The 17,276-nt window shown below is 34.6% G+C and overlaps 1 protein-coding gene and 1 non-coding gene across 7 annotated transcripts in view; both read right to left on the reverse strand.

Annotated features, from left to right (window-relative positions):
• Positions 1–17,276, reverse strand: part of SCN3A (sodium voltage-gated channel alpha subunit 3) — a 115,866-nt gene that overhangs the window by 33,430 nt on the left and 65,160 nt on the right. For 3 of the 6 annotated variants that reach the window (XM_045480050.1, XM_045480049.1, XM_045480048.1), the window contains 5 exons: positions 13,285–13,632; positions 12,140–12,272; positions 10,394–10,632; positions 2,615–2,788; positions 851–1,207 (listed from right to left, as the gene is read on the reverse strand). In XM_045480050.1, coding sequence (XP_045336006.1) covers positions 851–1,207; positions 2,615–2,788; positions 10,394–10,632; positions 12,140–12,272; positions 13,285–13,632 — 1,251 coding nt within the window. The remainder of the gene's footprint in view (positions 1–850; positions 1,208–2,614; positions 2,789–10,393; positions 10,633–12,139; positions 12,273–13,284; positions 13,633–17,276) is intronic. The other 3 variants (XM_045480051.1, XM_045480052.1, XM_045480053.1) reach the window with 3 other exon arrangements.
• LOC123600248 lies at positions 10,979–11,104 on the reverse strand. Its single transcript, XR_006713607.1, has one exon. It is a non-coding gene; the product is annotated as a small Cajal body-specific RNA 24 (non-coding RNA).

Consider the following 17,276-nt stretch of genomic DNA (forward strand, 5'->3'; position numbering starts at 1 on the left):
CTACAAGCATTCTTTTAAGCAGTCTAACTGGAAATGTACCTCTCAAAGGAAAGGTTCAGTATGATGGCATAAAGAACACTTTGTCCACACATAATTGAGAAACTTATGCATCAAAACACATAAATGTGCAAATTGTGCTTTTACATTTGTGCTTTTAGGTCAGAACTGAAAGTAAGCTTTTAAAATCTTGTCAGTGTCCATACATATGAAACCTTAAACTGCAATAACTTATTTTCTTTTAATAAAGTAAATTCAGGGAAGGATATATTTAGACCATTTCCAAGGCATTTGAATAATTACAATACATAGCTACAATATAATAGCCTATTTTATTGAAATTTATCTTCAAAATTTGGTAATGTGCAACGTATGCCTCTGAGTGAGCCAACAATATGAACTATGAATGTGAAAAGATCAATTTCAATATAAAATAGACAGTTATATTTTTAGATTTACTGGAGATCATTTTCTTCTCAAAGTAAAAATAGGATAAAAAAATAATTCAAGCCTTAACAGTAATATTGGGATTAAATTAGTCTTCATAAAAGCATTTCTTTGAAAAAGAAAAACAAAGAAAAAAACTAATATTTTTGCTCCCAAACTTTCACAAATGTACCTCAGTTAATCCTCACACCAGCCGTAAGATTTTAGCTCTGTTATTCCAGTGTCATAGTTGGGAAACTTTGGGCTCAGAGAAGCTAAGGAACTCCCCCCAAACTCAGAGTGCTAGTCCTGGGATTTGAGTCTAAATTACTGAAGATCAAACCAGAGCTGTCTATTGCATCAGGCCACCTTCCTTGCTACAGTTTGATCTTGTTCTTAAATATGAGCATTTGTAATACATACGTACCACAAGGTTTCCAATGACCATGACCAACATGAAAACAATAAGGCACATGGTTTGGCCAGCGACCTCCATACAGTCCCACATGGTTTCTATCCACTCTCCACATAGCACGCGGAACACAATCAGAAAGGAGTGAAAGAAGTCATTCATGTGCCAGCGTGGAAGTTGACAGTCACTGGAGATCTTGCAGACACATTCTTTGTAGCTTTTACCAAACAGCTGCATGCCAACCACAGCAAAAATGAAGACAATAATGGCCAACACCAAGGTGAGATTACCTAGAGCCCCCACAGAATTGCCAATGATCTTTATCAGCATATTCAGGGTGGGCCAGGATTTTGCCAACTTGAAAACTCGAAGCTGTAATTAAGTGAAAAAATACTCTCAGTATAATTACAATATAATTTTAGAAGTTAGTTAGACATTGTTTTATTAGTATACCATATTATAGACCTACTTCTGAGGGATATGAAAATCTCAAACCATACTAAAATTCAAATCCAGAAAAAAAGAGTTAACAATACTAGAATTGTAAATCAAGTCATATCATTTAAATGTAAAAGTAAAAGAAAATATTTCAGAATAAATAAAACATTCTGATTAATCAGCAGATATATCCCTAGAAACAAATTAATATTTTGATTACAGTGTTTTAAATTAAATTGGATTGGGTAAACTAATGTCACCCTCAGACTACATTTTAGAGTAAAAAGAAATATTAAAAATCTGAGTTATATATTTTAATGGATATTTATAAAATAAAACTAAAATAAACAAATTTGATTTAAAAAACTTACATGAAGTCTTCCTTTCAATTTGAAAAAAATACAACTTTACTTAATTTCCAATAAAATTTTACATATTTTGAAATAATTTTTTTGACAAATATAAAAACGTTTGTTACACCATTGTTTTAAATGCTAATGGTATCAAATATTTTCCTACATGTTCCTTTAAAGTAGTTCCCACTAATATAAGTAAGGTTGATAAAAAGCTAAGATTATGGGCACCTAGGTGGTTCAGTTGGTTAAGCATCTGACTCTTGATTTTGGCTCAGGTCATGATTTCACGGTTCGTGAGATCTAGCCCTGCATTGGGCTCTGCACTATCAGTGCAGATTTGGGATTCTCTCTCTCTCTGCCCCTCCCCCACTCATGCTCTATCTCCTTCTCAAAATAAACATTAAAAAAAATAAGAATATTCACATATATTAAAAAAAAAAGCTAAGATTAATTGAGGCCTGAAGTTTTTATTTGCATTTCTTTACAGAGTTGAAACAAAAAAAAATGTTAATGAATTTAAAACATAATTTTAGATGCACATGTGTTTTTAATTTTTTTTTTCAACGTTTATTTATTTTTGGGACAGAGACAGAGCATGAACGGGGGAGGGGCAGAGAGAGAGGAAGACACAGAATCGGAAACAGGCTCCAGGCTCGAGCCATCAGCCCAGAGCCCGACGCGGGGCTCGAACTCACGGACCGCGAGATCGTGACCTGGCTGAAGTCGGACGCTTAACCGACTGCGCCACCCAGGCGCCCCTAGACGCACATGTGTTTTTAAATTTGCCCTCTATAACTAATCATTATGAAATGCTTCAACCATTTTTATCATTCTTAGTTTTAAAGGGAATATTTATGTATTTTCTTAGAGTATCATGCATATTGATGTAGATTTAAAATATTATTAAATATAAGATACACATTGATTCATTTTCAAAATAAATTTTATGCCAGTGACAGAATATAAACATAGTCTAAGTAGATACCAATCTGAATGATCTCAGTACAGACAATCCCTCCACATTGGCCAGGCCAAGCTCCATCAAACTAAGGCTGACAATAATTCCATCAAAGATATTCCAGCCCTCTTGGAAATAATAATATGGATCCATGGCAATAATCTTGAGAACCATTTCTGCTGTGAAGATCCCAGTGAAGACCTAAAGTAAAATAGAGATCACAGACGTTGAAAAAAACTTTTGACACTGCAAGAATCTGTAAAGAATATTAGATAGTCATGAGTAAAAATACTTAAAATGGAGAAATGTGATAAACTGTTTAGCATTTTTTTCCAGGGGAGTATTTATTTTATTTAACAAATATGCTTAGATTTAACAAAACTGCTAGCTACCCAAGAAAATGCTGGTTTGAAAACATTTCCTCATTCACATTTTAAATCTGATACTAAATAGTAACTACTGAATTCCAGCCTTTTTTGGTACATCATACTTCTCCCATAATCACAGTGAATTTTGTTTTTCGTATTATTGCATTAGGAACAAATCTATATATTATTTGAAGTTACTGTTAATTTATTTTAAGTTTGGTAAAAAGCATATTTTATACTTGATTTTTGTGTGTTTTTTTTCAGGGACATCATCTTTTTTCTATAATTTAAAAAATATTCCTGAAATAAGAGTGAGGTTGCCACAAATGTTTTATAATAATAATCTCTGGATGCATGCCTCAGAATTAAGGTTAATGGATTAATAGAGCAAGGAGCTGCATATTTAATTGAAAGCAGCAGGAGAACATTCTCAGTGTGCATACACTCACAGTAAAAATTAATAAATTACTTGAGTGGTTGGAAGAATGTTCGACAATAGAAAGAAAATGAAACAAACTCAAAAAAAAATTTAACTCAAAATCACAGGCAAAGAGACCCACGGGCATGAAGAGTTATGAAATTACTCTTGCAAATAATCTTTTAAAGCAATTATCTTAAATATAGGTGATAGCTGCATTTTCTGACTGTAAAGTCAAGCTTACCATTTACAGGGTAAATCAGCCTCTACCTTGAAGGAACTCTGTCAAAATAACAGTATCCAAAATTATTTGGTTTCCTAAAACATCAGGTTAATTAAAAAGAAAGATTGATTCACTCTTAGAAATGTGTAAATGCAGCTAATATGTTATTTTCCTAAACACAGAAAGATCTAAGGGAAATACCCCTTCCCGAAAAAATAGCTTAATTTCAGTTCATCTTTCATTCACTCAAGTGGAAATAAAATGTATTTCAAGTAATCTTAATGCATGAAAATCCAGATATATGGTGGAATGCACACTGAAAATTATTTCTTTTTTATCTTATAGAATGACTCACCGTAAGATATTTTTCCCTGATGAATGTAAAATAAATTTTGATTTAGAGAAATTTTATTTCTTATACAAAGTCTCAGGAGCAGCTAACTATTTGAATTAGCAGCCTAATTATAGAAATACATTAAACTGAGGTAGAAACTATCCAGGTAAATCATCGACAAATATTTCTTTCTACAGAGAAATCATAAGGCGATCTTTTCAGCTCTTTTGAAATGACTGAATCTTCTGCATTATATAAGCTTATACCTTAGGGGTGCCTGGGTGGCTCAGTTGGCCAAGTGCTTAACTCTTGATTTGGACTCAGGTCATGATCTCACAGTTCGTGAGATCAAGCTCCATGTCAGACTCTGAACTGACATTGTGAAACCTGCTTGGGATTCACTGTCTTCCACTCTGTCCCTCTCCCGCGCGCACGTGTTTTCTCTCTCTCTCTCTCTCAAAATAAATAAATAAATATTTTTAAAAATCCCTATACCTTAAACATACATTCTTTCATCTAATGTAACCCCAACATGAAACTCCTTTCATTTTAATTATAGTTTGCAATTTAAAATTATATCTATTTATATCCTTAAATGTTTTCAATTTAAGCCCTAAAAATCATTTGTATTGTTTTTTGGTACATTTTAGTCTAGTTTAGCATTGTCAGTGATTAGGAATTCTTAAAAATTCCTTCTCATTCTAGCAAAGGTCAGTCTAGCATACTGATTTAATGCCTATGCTTACATGATTTTAAAACTCCATCAAAAAAATTCTAAGGACAAAAAGAACTGGCAACCTCTAAATCTGTATTAGATTATGTAAATAATGCCCATGTATGGTTTGTAAACAATACTAATGTATGGTTTATAAATATACATTCAGCCACCTTGAATTTTCTACATCACAAAAATTTTTAAGACTAAAAACAATTAATAAAAACCTTACTGAATGTTTATTGTTTGGCCTTAGCCTAATTCTATCTTGTTTTCTGCAGAAAGCAAGTTTGTCTTTGAAACTTTAGATTATATGCTTCTGTGGCCACTCATTCATTCAGGAAAAAACTGCTAAACACCTACTAAATGGTAGACGTTTTGCTGGGCTTTGAAAATATAGTAGAAATTAGGATATATAAACCTGAGACTGTATAAACCAAGTCATTTAGGCTGATACATTTCCTTTTTTTTAATGTTTATTTATTTATTTTGAGAGAGAGAGCATGAGCAGGGTAGAAAATCAGAAGGGGAAGGAGAGAGAGAGAGAGACAGAGACAGAGAGAGAGAGAGAGAGAGAGAATCTCAAGCAGGCTCTATGCTGTCAGTGCAGAGCTGGACATGAGGTTCTGTCTCATGAACCATGAGATCATAACCTGAGCTGAAATCAAGAGCTAGACACTTAACAGACTGAGCCACCCAGGTGCCCCTAGGCTAATACATTTCTTATGGACAATGAATTTATAGGCTTCCTAATCCAGCTTCTTTAATGAGTAGATAAGTTCAATAAAAAGTTCCCAACGCATTGTAGGTGATGACACATGGTAAGTAGTAAAAGTCTAAGTGCTAAGGATAGAGATGAGAATCAGCCTGGGAGTCTAAACCAAGAATAAAGAAATATGGAACATTTTGAGTTGTTTTGTGGGGCACAACACTTAGGATGCTTAGGATGACCAAATATTAGAGTTTAAGGTCTTATTTCGGGATGAGAAGGCTTCCTTATTGAGTATTTACTTAGAGAAGAAGGTTATGTTGATGTACATGAAAAAGAGAAATGTTCATCCTAAAAGCTGAAGTTTGCCTATCAATCAGTTTGCTCTCCAGAACGTCTGCTTGCCCAGACTGATGCTCCGCTTTTTGTTTTTTTTTTGTAGTGAATTTGATGTAACTGTAGCCTACTTTTGCTCTATTGTTATCAGCCTCTTATTTTAATGGTTTTAGTTTTATTATTCCCATGCCTCTTGGATACACATCTTTAAGTATTTGTTGTTGTTGATCGGTGGGGGAGGTGAAATTGAAATATACTTAAAGAAAAATTATGGGAAATCATTTAACATTTATGGTGTTCCTTTCCCTCATCTGTCAAATGAGGATATTCATTGAGATGACTCATCAGGTCTGTATCTAAAATTCTTGGATTTCTGTCAGCATTGTATTGCCTAGCAAATTTTATTCAGAAATTGGTGACAACAATTATTACACAAGAGCCTCATGATAAGTTTTTAGTTTGGAGACAAGATAGCTTTGTATTATATTAGGAAAGGAGCTAAATGGCCAGATAGCACCTTCATTGATGCAAAATGCCTCTCAGGTAAATTTTAGGATTCGGCTCCCAAGTGTTTAATCTTTCTTTTTTAAAAAATTTTTTTAAACGTTTTTATTTATTTTTGAGACAGAGAGAGACAGAGCATGAACGGGGGAGGGGCAGAGAGAGAGGGAGACACAGAATCGGAAACAGGCTCCAGGCTCTGAGCCATCAGCCCAGAGCCCGACGCGGGGCTCGAACTCACGGACCGTGAGATCGTGACCTGGCTGAAGTCGGACGCTTAACCGACTGCGCCACCCAGGCGCCCCGTGTTTAATCTTTCAATAAGCAAAAGTTTTTTTTTTTCCTTCAAAGAGTTATCATGTCCCTATCCTGAGATTTTAAATTTATACTCTATTCCACACCATTTAATTGAAATAATTTAGCTAATTGTGTTTCTTTAGGCTTTTATATGCAAATAACCTGTGAAATCCTTAGTACAAGTACCATGTTCCAAGTTCCCTTCAGCATCCAGCAGAATAAAAGGATATCATGGACTCTTAATCATTGGTTAAAATGAGAGTTATAGTAAGAAAAGTAATCAGTATAGGAGCTACAGACCTCTATCTGTATTCGTTGAAGAAAGAGTTACAGGTTAGCTGGAAATGTTTGTATGATGAAGAAGTTGTCTAATCTGCTATGATTGATGGAAGATTTTTTGCTTATAAAATCTCTTAAGGTGGGTGCATTAGTTTTATAATGGTTAAAACAAAAACAAAATAGAGCATCTTAGAGAAACTCAACAGATATTTGAAGTCTCTCGATACTCAAGTTTGATCAACCCAATCAGTAGAGAAGTGATGTGCTTTTTATGTGCTCCAGAAACAGGATACAAATGGGGCACATTGATCTAAATAAAGCTGAAAGTTCCACAAGTCTTTTATGGTATGTTCCTTTGCTAACAATTCAACCAAAACCTTAATGTCCTTATTTATAAGGTATTATATAATCATTTGAGGACTAATAACTCTCCATAGAAACTAAATTTATTTAAATGAGTGAACTATAAACTCCACAAAATACACAATATAACCATGCATGGTGTAAAATAGAGTCCAAAGTCAACTAAGTACCCAAGATATAAAGAATATATTCTGTCCTTCTCTCCCTCCCTCTCTCTTCCTCTCTCTGTCTCTGTCTCTTTCTCCTTATATAGATTTTTTACATATTATTTACATACAATTAAACATATAAATTTTCATATATAAATATTTATTATAAAGCTTGTTATGGGTATAAAATATGATACTATATGAGAAGCTATGAAATGGCTTATATATGATATTAATAATAACAAAGATATTTTGGTTAATACAAATAGTCAGTTTACAAATTCTCCTACTTTTATGATTGGTAATAGTTAACTCAGGTCTGTTTCCTGTCATGTGCACTCTGTATCTTGATGAGCCTTGTTTCCCCAGTGTTAACCTCAGCTTACCAATGGTTCTACCACAATCTATCAGGCATCAGTCTTCTACCTCATTTCTATACCTCATTATTTCCATTGCTACTCATAAAGTTACAGAATTTTAGAACTGGAAGGGACGTGAAAACTCATCTAGTCCAATATATTCTACTCATTAGAGAACAGACCCAAAGATCTAAATGACTTTTTCAAGAGTACCCAATTATTTAGCACGGACAAGTGGACTTCAACCCAGATTTGGTGCTTTAGTCTAGTGCTTTTCCATTCAATCATCCTATAATCCAACCTCTCTTATCCTGTGCTTCCAAACTAGTGCTTCAACATGGGAATTCCATGAAACCTCAATTTCCTGCTTCACTCTGGAAAATTTCCAAAATTTCTTCCTAACTGTTCAACTTCCCTGACCAGTATCTTGGGAAAAATACAGGAACTAGACCAGAACTGTTTTCTATCAGTATCTCAGAGAAAGGTTAATAGCATATATTAGAGGAAGGAAATTGTTTATTGAGCACATGCTAGATGCCAGGCATAGTATTATTTTCACATTACCTCATTCAGCCTTCACAACAACTCCAGGAGATGGGTATTAGTATATCCGTTTCAAAATAGAAAACAAAGACTCAGATTTTTTATCAGACTTGTCCAGATGCTACATTATTAGTAAGCATTGGCAATGAGGTCAAACCCACTTCCACCCAACTCCAGAGCCCATGTTCTTTCCTGAAAACATGCTACTCAATTGAAGCAGCCCATTTGATTAGGAAACAACCAGTTAGTTATTTATTGAGCTGCAACCATGTAAATACTATAGGAGATACAAAAGAAAAATGGGACATAACCTTGAAGAATATGAAGAATTGAGATGAGGTAATTTTAATTAGAACACTCTAGATGTGAATGTAGAGAACAGTGAAATATTTTTCCATATGTAAGCATATAAGATGTAAGCATGTAAGCATATGTAAGATGTCGTGTTTGTGTAGTATAGTGACATAGCTGTTCTGATGGGCCAATAGTGGCTGATTTAGGAAACAGTGGACAATAAGATGGTATAGAAAGGATGGGGAGTCTTGAAAACCAAATAGGACTGTTGAACCACAAATACAGATAACACTTTAGCAAAGTGCAAGCATACTGAGTGCAGTGTGTTAATATTATTTTAATAGTAGTTATAGGATTAAAAAAGAGATACCTTGAAAGAAGAAATAATGTCTTCATGTCAACTTGTATATAAGAAATAAAGAAGTAAGTCAAAATGGCTATCTGATTTCTATCTTTGAAGTTGAAAGGCTCTTTGAAGCTGGGAGGTTACTACTAGAGGTAACACAAGACTACATTGAAATTGTTAGGACTTTCAATAAGCTGTGAGAAAGATGATCTTTCAGCTGTCACATACTGTGTTTAAAGCTATCCTTGAACAACTATCTGTAACAGTTGGAAATATAGAACTGGGATACAGCTTATACCACAATAGTAGATAATTCCTATCGTTGTTGAGTACATAAAAACATTGAATGGAAAACATAGCCTTAGTAGACATAAGAAGCCCAGAAAAGAAGGCAAAGATAGAGTGATCGGAAAGATCAAGGAACAATCATTTAAGAAAAATCAGTATCACAGGTGTCAAGGATGAAGAAAATCTCAAGAATCAGATGTGTGTTTTACTAAGTCACATAATGTAGTTAAGTTGAGGCCACTTACTGGGTAGACTTTTACGAAATCGTCTGCCCAGGATTCCCTTTTCAACTTCTGTTGGGAATTGCTCCTCCACCTGTATGATTCCTCAGATCTGTCATGTTTTCACATGGCTCCGCCCTGTGCCTCTGATTAAGCCAGAGGTGAGCATCTGACTCAAGCTATACCAAACAAGAGTCCTATCATGAGAGTCTTTGAACTGGAACTGAAAAAGAGATCCAGTCTTTTTCTAGTGCAGATATTACAAGATGTAAAACCAGAGAGGTATGCCTAAACATGTTCCCTGACCCAGAGATAAAAGACAAAGTGAACACTTGGACTACATCTAAGTCCTTGGTTAAAGCATTTCCTGAAGCCCAACTGCAGAATTACCCTTTATATGGTGTGGTAGTTCATCTTTTTCTTTCCATTTTAGGAGTCACTCTTTTTATTTTCCTCTTAAGGTAGTTTGAGTTTATTTCTGTCTTGTGCCCCAAAGGAAGCTCTTGAATAATCCTTTCGTTACTTGTTTATCCATTTCAATTTTCTCATGTAGATTAAGGAGGAAATGTACTTGTCAACACATACATACACAGATGCCTGCTCAAGTATTTTGAACCACAAGTATGACTAAATTACAAATGCGTTTTTACTGTTTCTTCACTTATGTGAATACTACTGAAGCATTTTATTAGGTAATTCAATTTGAAACAACTATGTCTTCTTTCGTACAGAAATCAATCTTTATATATTCCCTTCAATGGACATGATTTCTTTAGAGGCTGTGTATATTAAAACAGCATTTTTGTGGAGCTGGAATTAGATATCATGGTTTTTCTAGACCTATACTTCAGCAAGAATGACAGTAAAGATTTAAAAAGTTTACAACTGGTAAGACACCATGGTCAATCAGCATGGACATTGTTCTGACCAATCAGCATTCATACCAGTTGACTTTTAGATCTTATCACTGAGATTCCCTACACAGCACAAAGGGATTTTTTTTCCTTTGGTCTATATCCCCCATCCTTGTCAAAGGGAATAAGTAAACTTCAAATGAACTTACCAAGTTTCCTACAGTTAATACACTACTGAATTGACCGGTCATTGGGTAGTGCTCCATAGCCATAAAGAGGGTATTTAAGACAATGCAAATAGTGATGGCAAGATCAACAAATGGATCCATGACAATTAAATTCACAAGATGCTTTACTTTTAACCACGCATCACAGCAGTCCCAGATCAAAAACACATTGGCAAATCTGTACCAGCATGGAGGACATTTCTGTCTAGATTCTTCAAGTTCTAGGGGAACAATAAAAAGGAAGAGTAGTAAATAACAATAAAAATGAATTATTGTTGCTCTAGATTATACAATATTTGACAAAATCAGTGCTTCTACCTGGGGATGAAAGTTCATATTACTTAGCTTAAGAAACCTGAGAAGGCAATCCCATTAAATATGTTCACAAAATATTCATTGTAAATTTCATATGAAGATACAGACATTTTTTCTTTCTCCTTTAATTAAGTACAGAAAATAAATACCTTCAACTTAATGTTTTGCTTCAAATAAGCTAACTTCGTTAGCTAATAACTAGGTAATTATTGATTAAATTGCTCTATTCTTTTTATGAAAACATTTTTTTTTAAATGTCAGTAGTGGATCCACCCTCTTAACTTGCAAAGGGTGAACAGAAAGCTACTGTATTTCGCTAGGACATTTACAAAGAGTTATCTTCACTTTAAGAAAAAACTGAATAAAAATAAATGTCCACCATCAAAACAATTTTTAAATAATCTTTACAGAAATAATTAAATGTATCAAACATGTATTATTTCTTTTGAAAGTGCCTTTGTAAGAACGCTGTCTAAAGCTATGATTCTTATTAATGTGTGACCAGCTCTCTCCTCTGATTGTCTCCACATTAGCATTAATGAGAATGTAGTGTGCCCTTTTTAGTATAGATTCAAACCGAAATCTATTTATGTTATTCATATTTACTCATATTTTTCAGAACTTTAGCCTAAAATATTTTTAAAAGTTGCTAGTAATTTTAATTTGTGAAACCTGTTATAATTATTATGTGACTGTTCAGGTATCGCATACACCAACAGGACAAGAGACAAAATGTAATTGATATTTTCTAAACACATGTTAAATACTACTTATATAAAAGACTTATAAAATTGCAAAACTAATGGAATATCCCTCCAGACTTCATGAGCTGGAGACTTATTTAATGAATAAACAGAAGATTAATAGTTGCTGCCCACTCCCATGTGTCAAAATTAACAAGCATTTGTGTGAGCTCTCCTTTGGAGGAATGTAATGGTTTCTGTACATGTGGAAGATGGACGAGAGATCTTTTTTTAGGGTCAATGTTAAACACAAGTTTTTATTTATCCAATTTATTTATATGCCTCCTCCAACTGCATCACTACCTCCTTGCCCAGAGAACTGACTAAAGCTTGAAAGAGGTGTTTCCTTGTTCTTTTACATACCAAGACTTAACAAGGGAAGTGTTTAATTGTTTAAGGATAATGTAACGTAAAGATAAATCCTCACTGACATAAAATCCAGTGGAGTAATACCACTCTGCAGACCAGATAAGGTGTTAAAAAGAAAAAGGGACAATGTTAGTTTTTGTAACCAGTGTGATAATACCATATTTTACATATCATCTACGTAGGTCTGTTACACAGTTCTGATCTTAGGTAATTGACTTTATTAATTCTATAGGAAGAAGAGATAGTTCCACAAAGCATATAATCATGTAAAGCTGACTATCTTGTAGGGCTTGCTTCTTACCCTCCATTGTATTGGTCAGGATGCTGGCTATGCTCATGGCTCTTTGCCTTCCAGAGGAATCCTCTAGCATCTCCATTGAAATCTGGTAAGAACTTAGCCTTCTCTTTCTGACTTCTGTTTCAGTGGTGGTGCCCTGCAAACCAAATACTGATGGTTCAAACCACCCTTTCAATGAATAATACAATACCACAGAGCATTTCTTTGGAAAATCATGCTACATGCAATTTTTCCAGTTAATAGTTTTCAAGTAATAATAAAATATTAACTTTATTATTAAGTTAAAAACACCTTTTGAAAATTATGACAAGCGACAGCGTTTAACAAGAATTCACCAGTTGGATGCAATTGTATAGGGCAATTTTGTTGCAGGAATATTTTAATTAACCTGTTAGAATTTTCAGAGAAATTTCATAAGCATGCTAAAGTCATATATTGTTTCATTTCATTCAAATGCAGATTATTTTCAGCTTATCTCAATGATTAATAATCAGATCAATCTTCCCCCCCCCAAAAGTAGTAGGATTATAATGTTGCAAGGCAGAGTTATTTTCTTTGAAGCTATATTGACATATATGGGCCAATTTTTTTTTCCATGCACAAACACAGATGTACAATGAAATGTGTGTGCTTTCCTGAGATTTCTTTGATTATTTCTATATGCCATCCTATAAGAATCAAAACATTTTAGGGTCATCTTAATAGACATCAAAACATTTTAACTTCCCTGTAATATTGATATTTGTGTGGAAACTGCCTATTATCAATATATTGGTCATTATAACATTTAATTTTAAGTGTATGAAATTTCCATTATATTAATAAATTATTGTATAATTCTGTGTGAACATACATTTATAATAACAATTTGGTTGTCACAGTGTCCATTATTTTGTGTTGGTACGTCTACCGAATTTGCAGATGTTTCTTCTCAGACTCTAAAAACTCTAATGCATTTGAAAGCTAATGGTCTTCTACAGTTCAGTTGGTTCTAAAGATTCTATTGTTTTTCATTCAATAAATCATATAGTATTTTTGAGGCATTTCATTTGGGGGAAGCAGGATGGTATAACAGGCTAAACCGCCCAGACTTTGATTATTTCAAATTGGTGTGTAATGTCAGTAGTAGCTAACTTATCTATTATCACCTCTGGCAGAAGTTGTCCAGTAGGTGAGGTTAGAGCTGACGGTCCACCCACCAAGGAAACCACACCATTGCAATCCACAGTGCTGTGCATCTTCCCATTTGCTGGAAGCCCTGGCACCATCCTGGATGACATACTGGCCTGACTAACGTTACTGTTGCGTCGCTCTCCATGTCTGTGCGGCACAAACAGTGAGTCTCTCCTGCTCTCGCTGTCTTCAAATGTACTGTGCTCATCATCAGCAAAGTCATTTTCAGAACCGACATCCTTTGCCCGGCCTCTGAAGCTGAAAATGCTTGTTTTGCTATTGCGTCGTGGGGAAAACAGGGAGCCACGGATACTTAACAGAGACTGAGGAGAGAGCAAGGGAGAAAGGAATTGGGAGTGGGGGGGAACACAGTTACTTAACAAAAGTCTTAATATTGCAGAATCTGTTTGGATTAGAATAGTCTTGCTCTTAAACACAGGCTCTTAAACACTTGCTCTAAACAAGTTTAGAGAGAACACATATGTTTTGATATTTTTATTAAAGACTACAATGCAAATTTGGGCATAAAGGGTGTTTTTCTGATTAAGAATTGCGATTTATAATTTACTAAGTGCATGACCATTTATTTCATTTGTTCTTAACTCTAATACTATGAGGTGGATTTTGTTATTATAATGTTATAGGTGTAGAACTGATACAAGAAAGGACAAAGATTCTTTTTGGAGGAAGTGGTGGTTAAACAAACAGTAGATGGCTTTCACTATGAAAAGCTATGATCTGAAGGGCATGCAACTTGGAAAATAAGTTATGGCTCAAGAGAGATTGTTGGCTCAAATTTAAAATATGTATGCCAAATGTGTTACTTCTAGATAATGATTTAAAAACAAAACTATTATCTCTCTGTTTTCTTTTTTTTGGATTCTAAAAGGAAATTAGTTTACTTTCTTTCTGTATCTGTTGGTCTCTGTCCATGTGGGAATAAAAGTCACGAAACTTACCTATGATGCTGTCTTGCAAATTTGCTAATAGTTTCCCAAATATAGCTACTAGTGATTCACCATGAGAGAATATATGTCATAGCAAACACAACAGAGAGAATTCCTAACTGCCATATAAATTCTATTATCACTTAAAATTCAACACTAGTTTAAAAAGGCAAGACATATCTACATGACTTTACCAAGGAGGATGAGGTAGAAGATAGCTTATCCTTCTGATCTTGCTTCAATTTTATTAAAAGGAACTGGATGATTCAGAACTTTTTTATTGCATATGTTCTCAAATAAATTGGGTAAATGGTGCTGGAAAATGAAGATTTAACATGAAATCCCTTCTTTCACCCTTTTGAATGAATTTTAAACTAGCAACACCAAATATCTCTATTCTGGACTTGGAGATAGTTTAAAAAAAAATCTCTATTCAGTCTGTAGAATCTTTGTTTATTCTCCTCATCATTAACAATGACATTCCCAGGAGTGCCTGGGTGGCTCTGTCCATCAAACGGCTGACTCTTTGTCTTGGCTCAGGTCATGATGTCATTGTTGAGCCCTGTGTTGGCTCTGTGCTGACAATGTAGAGCCAGCTTGGGATTCTCTCTCTCCCTCTCTTTCTGCCCTTCCCTTGCTCGTGCTCTCTCTCTCAAAATAAATAGGTAAACTTAAAAAAAATGGCATTCCCCATTGCTCCCCCTGCTTAGACTCTCATAACCTCTCCTATCTTCATTGTCAGGGTTTTATATGTATGTAGTTGTATACACACACACACACACACACACACACACACACACACACACACGTATATATCCATATGCCTGCAGCAGACATGCCTGGACCTTCCCATTCTTCCTCCAAACTTCAGTATAAAGCCAAATAAAATAATTTTAGTGGGAAAAAACATAGGAAAGGAGACTCCATCAAATTTATTTTTGGTTCCTCTGCCTAATTAGGTCATGCTGATTTTCTTAGGTCCCATTTTTAGTTTTATTTTTATGGCTTTTCCCAGACTGCAAAGCACCAGAATAATTGCTGTTGCCCTCTGTCATAGTGATGTTCTGGAAAGATATTTTTCATTAAGAAATGTGCTCTTGCTTTGGACCTACTTAGACTATCCACAGGAACTATTGACTATCCAGCTTATCCAACTTGAGACTGTGCCCCTGTGACACTCAGTTCACACATAGTTGGCTACCCAGTGCCAGACAGTGGTTAGACTGATTTTCTAATCGATCAAAGTGATCAAGAAATCAGATACCATGGGGACATAAACTCAGCCCCCAGTAATAAAGAATGTTAATGTTTTAGTCTCCTTGGACTCAATTTTAATTAGCAATATAATAGTGGTTATTCTCAGACTTGTGTTTTGAAACTTTGGTGTGTATTTTTAGGTCCCATTTTTTTTTTTACTATCCCACACATATTCCAGGTGACTCTAATGCAAGTATTAGAAGAAAGCTAACTTTTTCTTACACTAATCCCTAGGATGGCTCAGGGTGATCATCTTAATGTACCTATGTTCCACAACTGACTTTGGGAACTGAAAATCAGTCTACAGGATATTGGTTGGGAGTATGTGATATGTGGTATGTGTGTACATTATAATGTATCTGGCACATTCATTTAATTTGCATGTTTTTATGTTGGGGTGTTTCAAAGGCTTTCCAGAATTTTGAGTTTATTTGAAATTTCTATTCACTCTTTGGAAAGTATAATAACGGGTATGAGCAGAGCTTTCAAGGCAACAGAGACTGAAAAAGAAGATAACAAAAATAGTATTCAGAGAAAATAAACCAAAAATAACACACTAGAAGATGCAGCAAAGTAGAGGGAATACCCACAGCTGTGGCAGCCCTTTCTCAAAGAAAACCAGCTTTTATGCTTTGAGGACCAAAAGGCCATTTTTCTTTGCCTCAGAAACAGCACAACATGAGTCCCAGGTATCTTCATTATTTTTCTTTTGCCTTGTTCCAAGAAGATAAATATGAACTTTTTCTCTTATAATATTCAATAACAATTGGGAAAATAGAAGACATTAGGTGTGTAAAACACAATCCTGCATGTAGGGGGATTGAACTTGAAGTCAATTGGGAAGAGTCAAGATGGAAGATGATGCTGAGAATTTAAAGATGTTCTAGTGGGAACATGTAAAGTGAGTGTTGACAATACTCAATAGCATTTCAAATTCAGTATATGTACCTGTCAATGTTTTCAATAAATCAACAACTATACTTGGTTATAACTACAAACCTGGTTGAAATAAATCATCTGTGTGTCCAAACAACATAGCTAAAATCTTTGGAGGGGATTCACTTTCCATTGTACATCCTTAAGTACCTTTTCATGTTATACTCTGAACATGATTTATCTATTTGAAAATAAAATAATGACTAAATGTAAAAAAAAACATTTAAAATTTATGTTAGTATGGGGCAGTGTATCCATAATTTATGGCTTCTCTGCCTCGACATTTTCAGAAGATAAATTTGTTTTGAACAGTATGTCATGTCCATTTTATGCTTCCTATTCCCACTACTTTCACTGATTTTCTTTACTATTAGAGTACTTTTTTGTTTATACAACCAGAAATTGTAAACTGCTTCTGGTATATTTTTGCTTGTGAGTTTTGTTAATGCTCCCTGTCTGTCTTTACTGGAATATGTAAATTATCAATGTTAATAGGATCTTTCTTTTACTTTTAAAATCTCTCCCATCTATCCATTTATCTATCTCCCTACCTATTTATCTACCTACCTACTATCCCTGTATCTATAAATACTGGAAAATAAATTATATATAGCATGTGTATATACTGATTCTGTTTTGAGTATTAAAATTCTGGCTGTTCCCCAACTTCCCTCTGCTATTGCCTCTCCGTGGTTCACTCAACACAGGCTCACAGATGCTCCTTGAGCATTCCAGGCATACACTTGGCTCTTCCACGAGTCTGGGATGCTCTTCAATGAGATAGTCCCTTTTCTTGCCTCCTTAAAATCTTTGCTGAAATATCTCCT

This window comes from Leopardus geoffroyi, chromosome C1 (genome assembly GCF_018350155.1).
Source record: "Leopardus geoffroyi isolate Oge1 chromosome C1, O.geoffroyi_Oge1_pat1.0, whole genome shotgun sequence".
NCBI lineage: Eukaryota > Metazoa > Chordata > Mammalia > Carnivora > Felidae > Leopardus > Leopardus geoffroyi.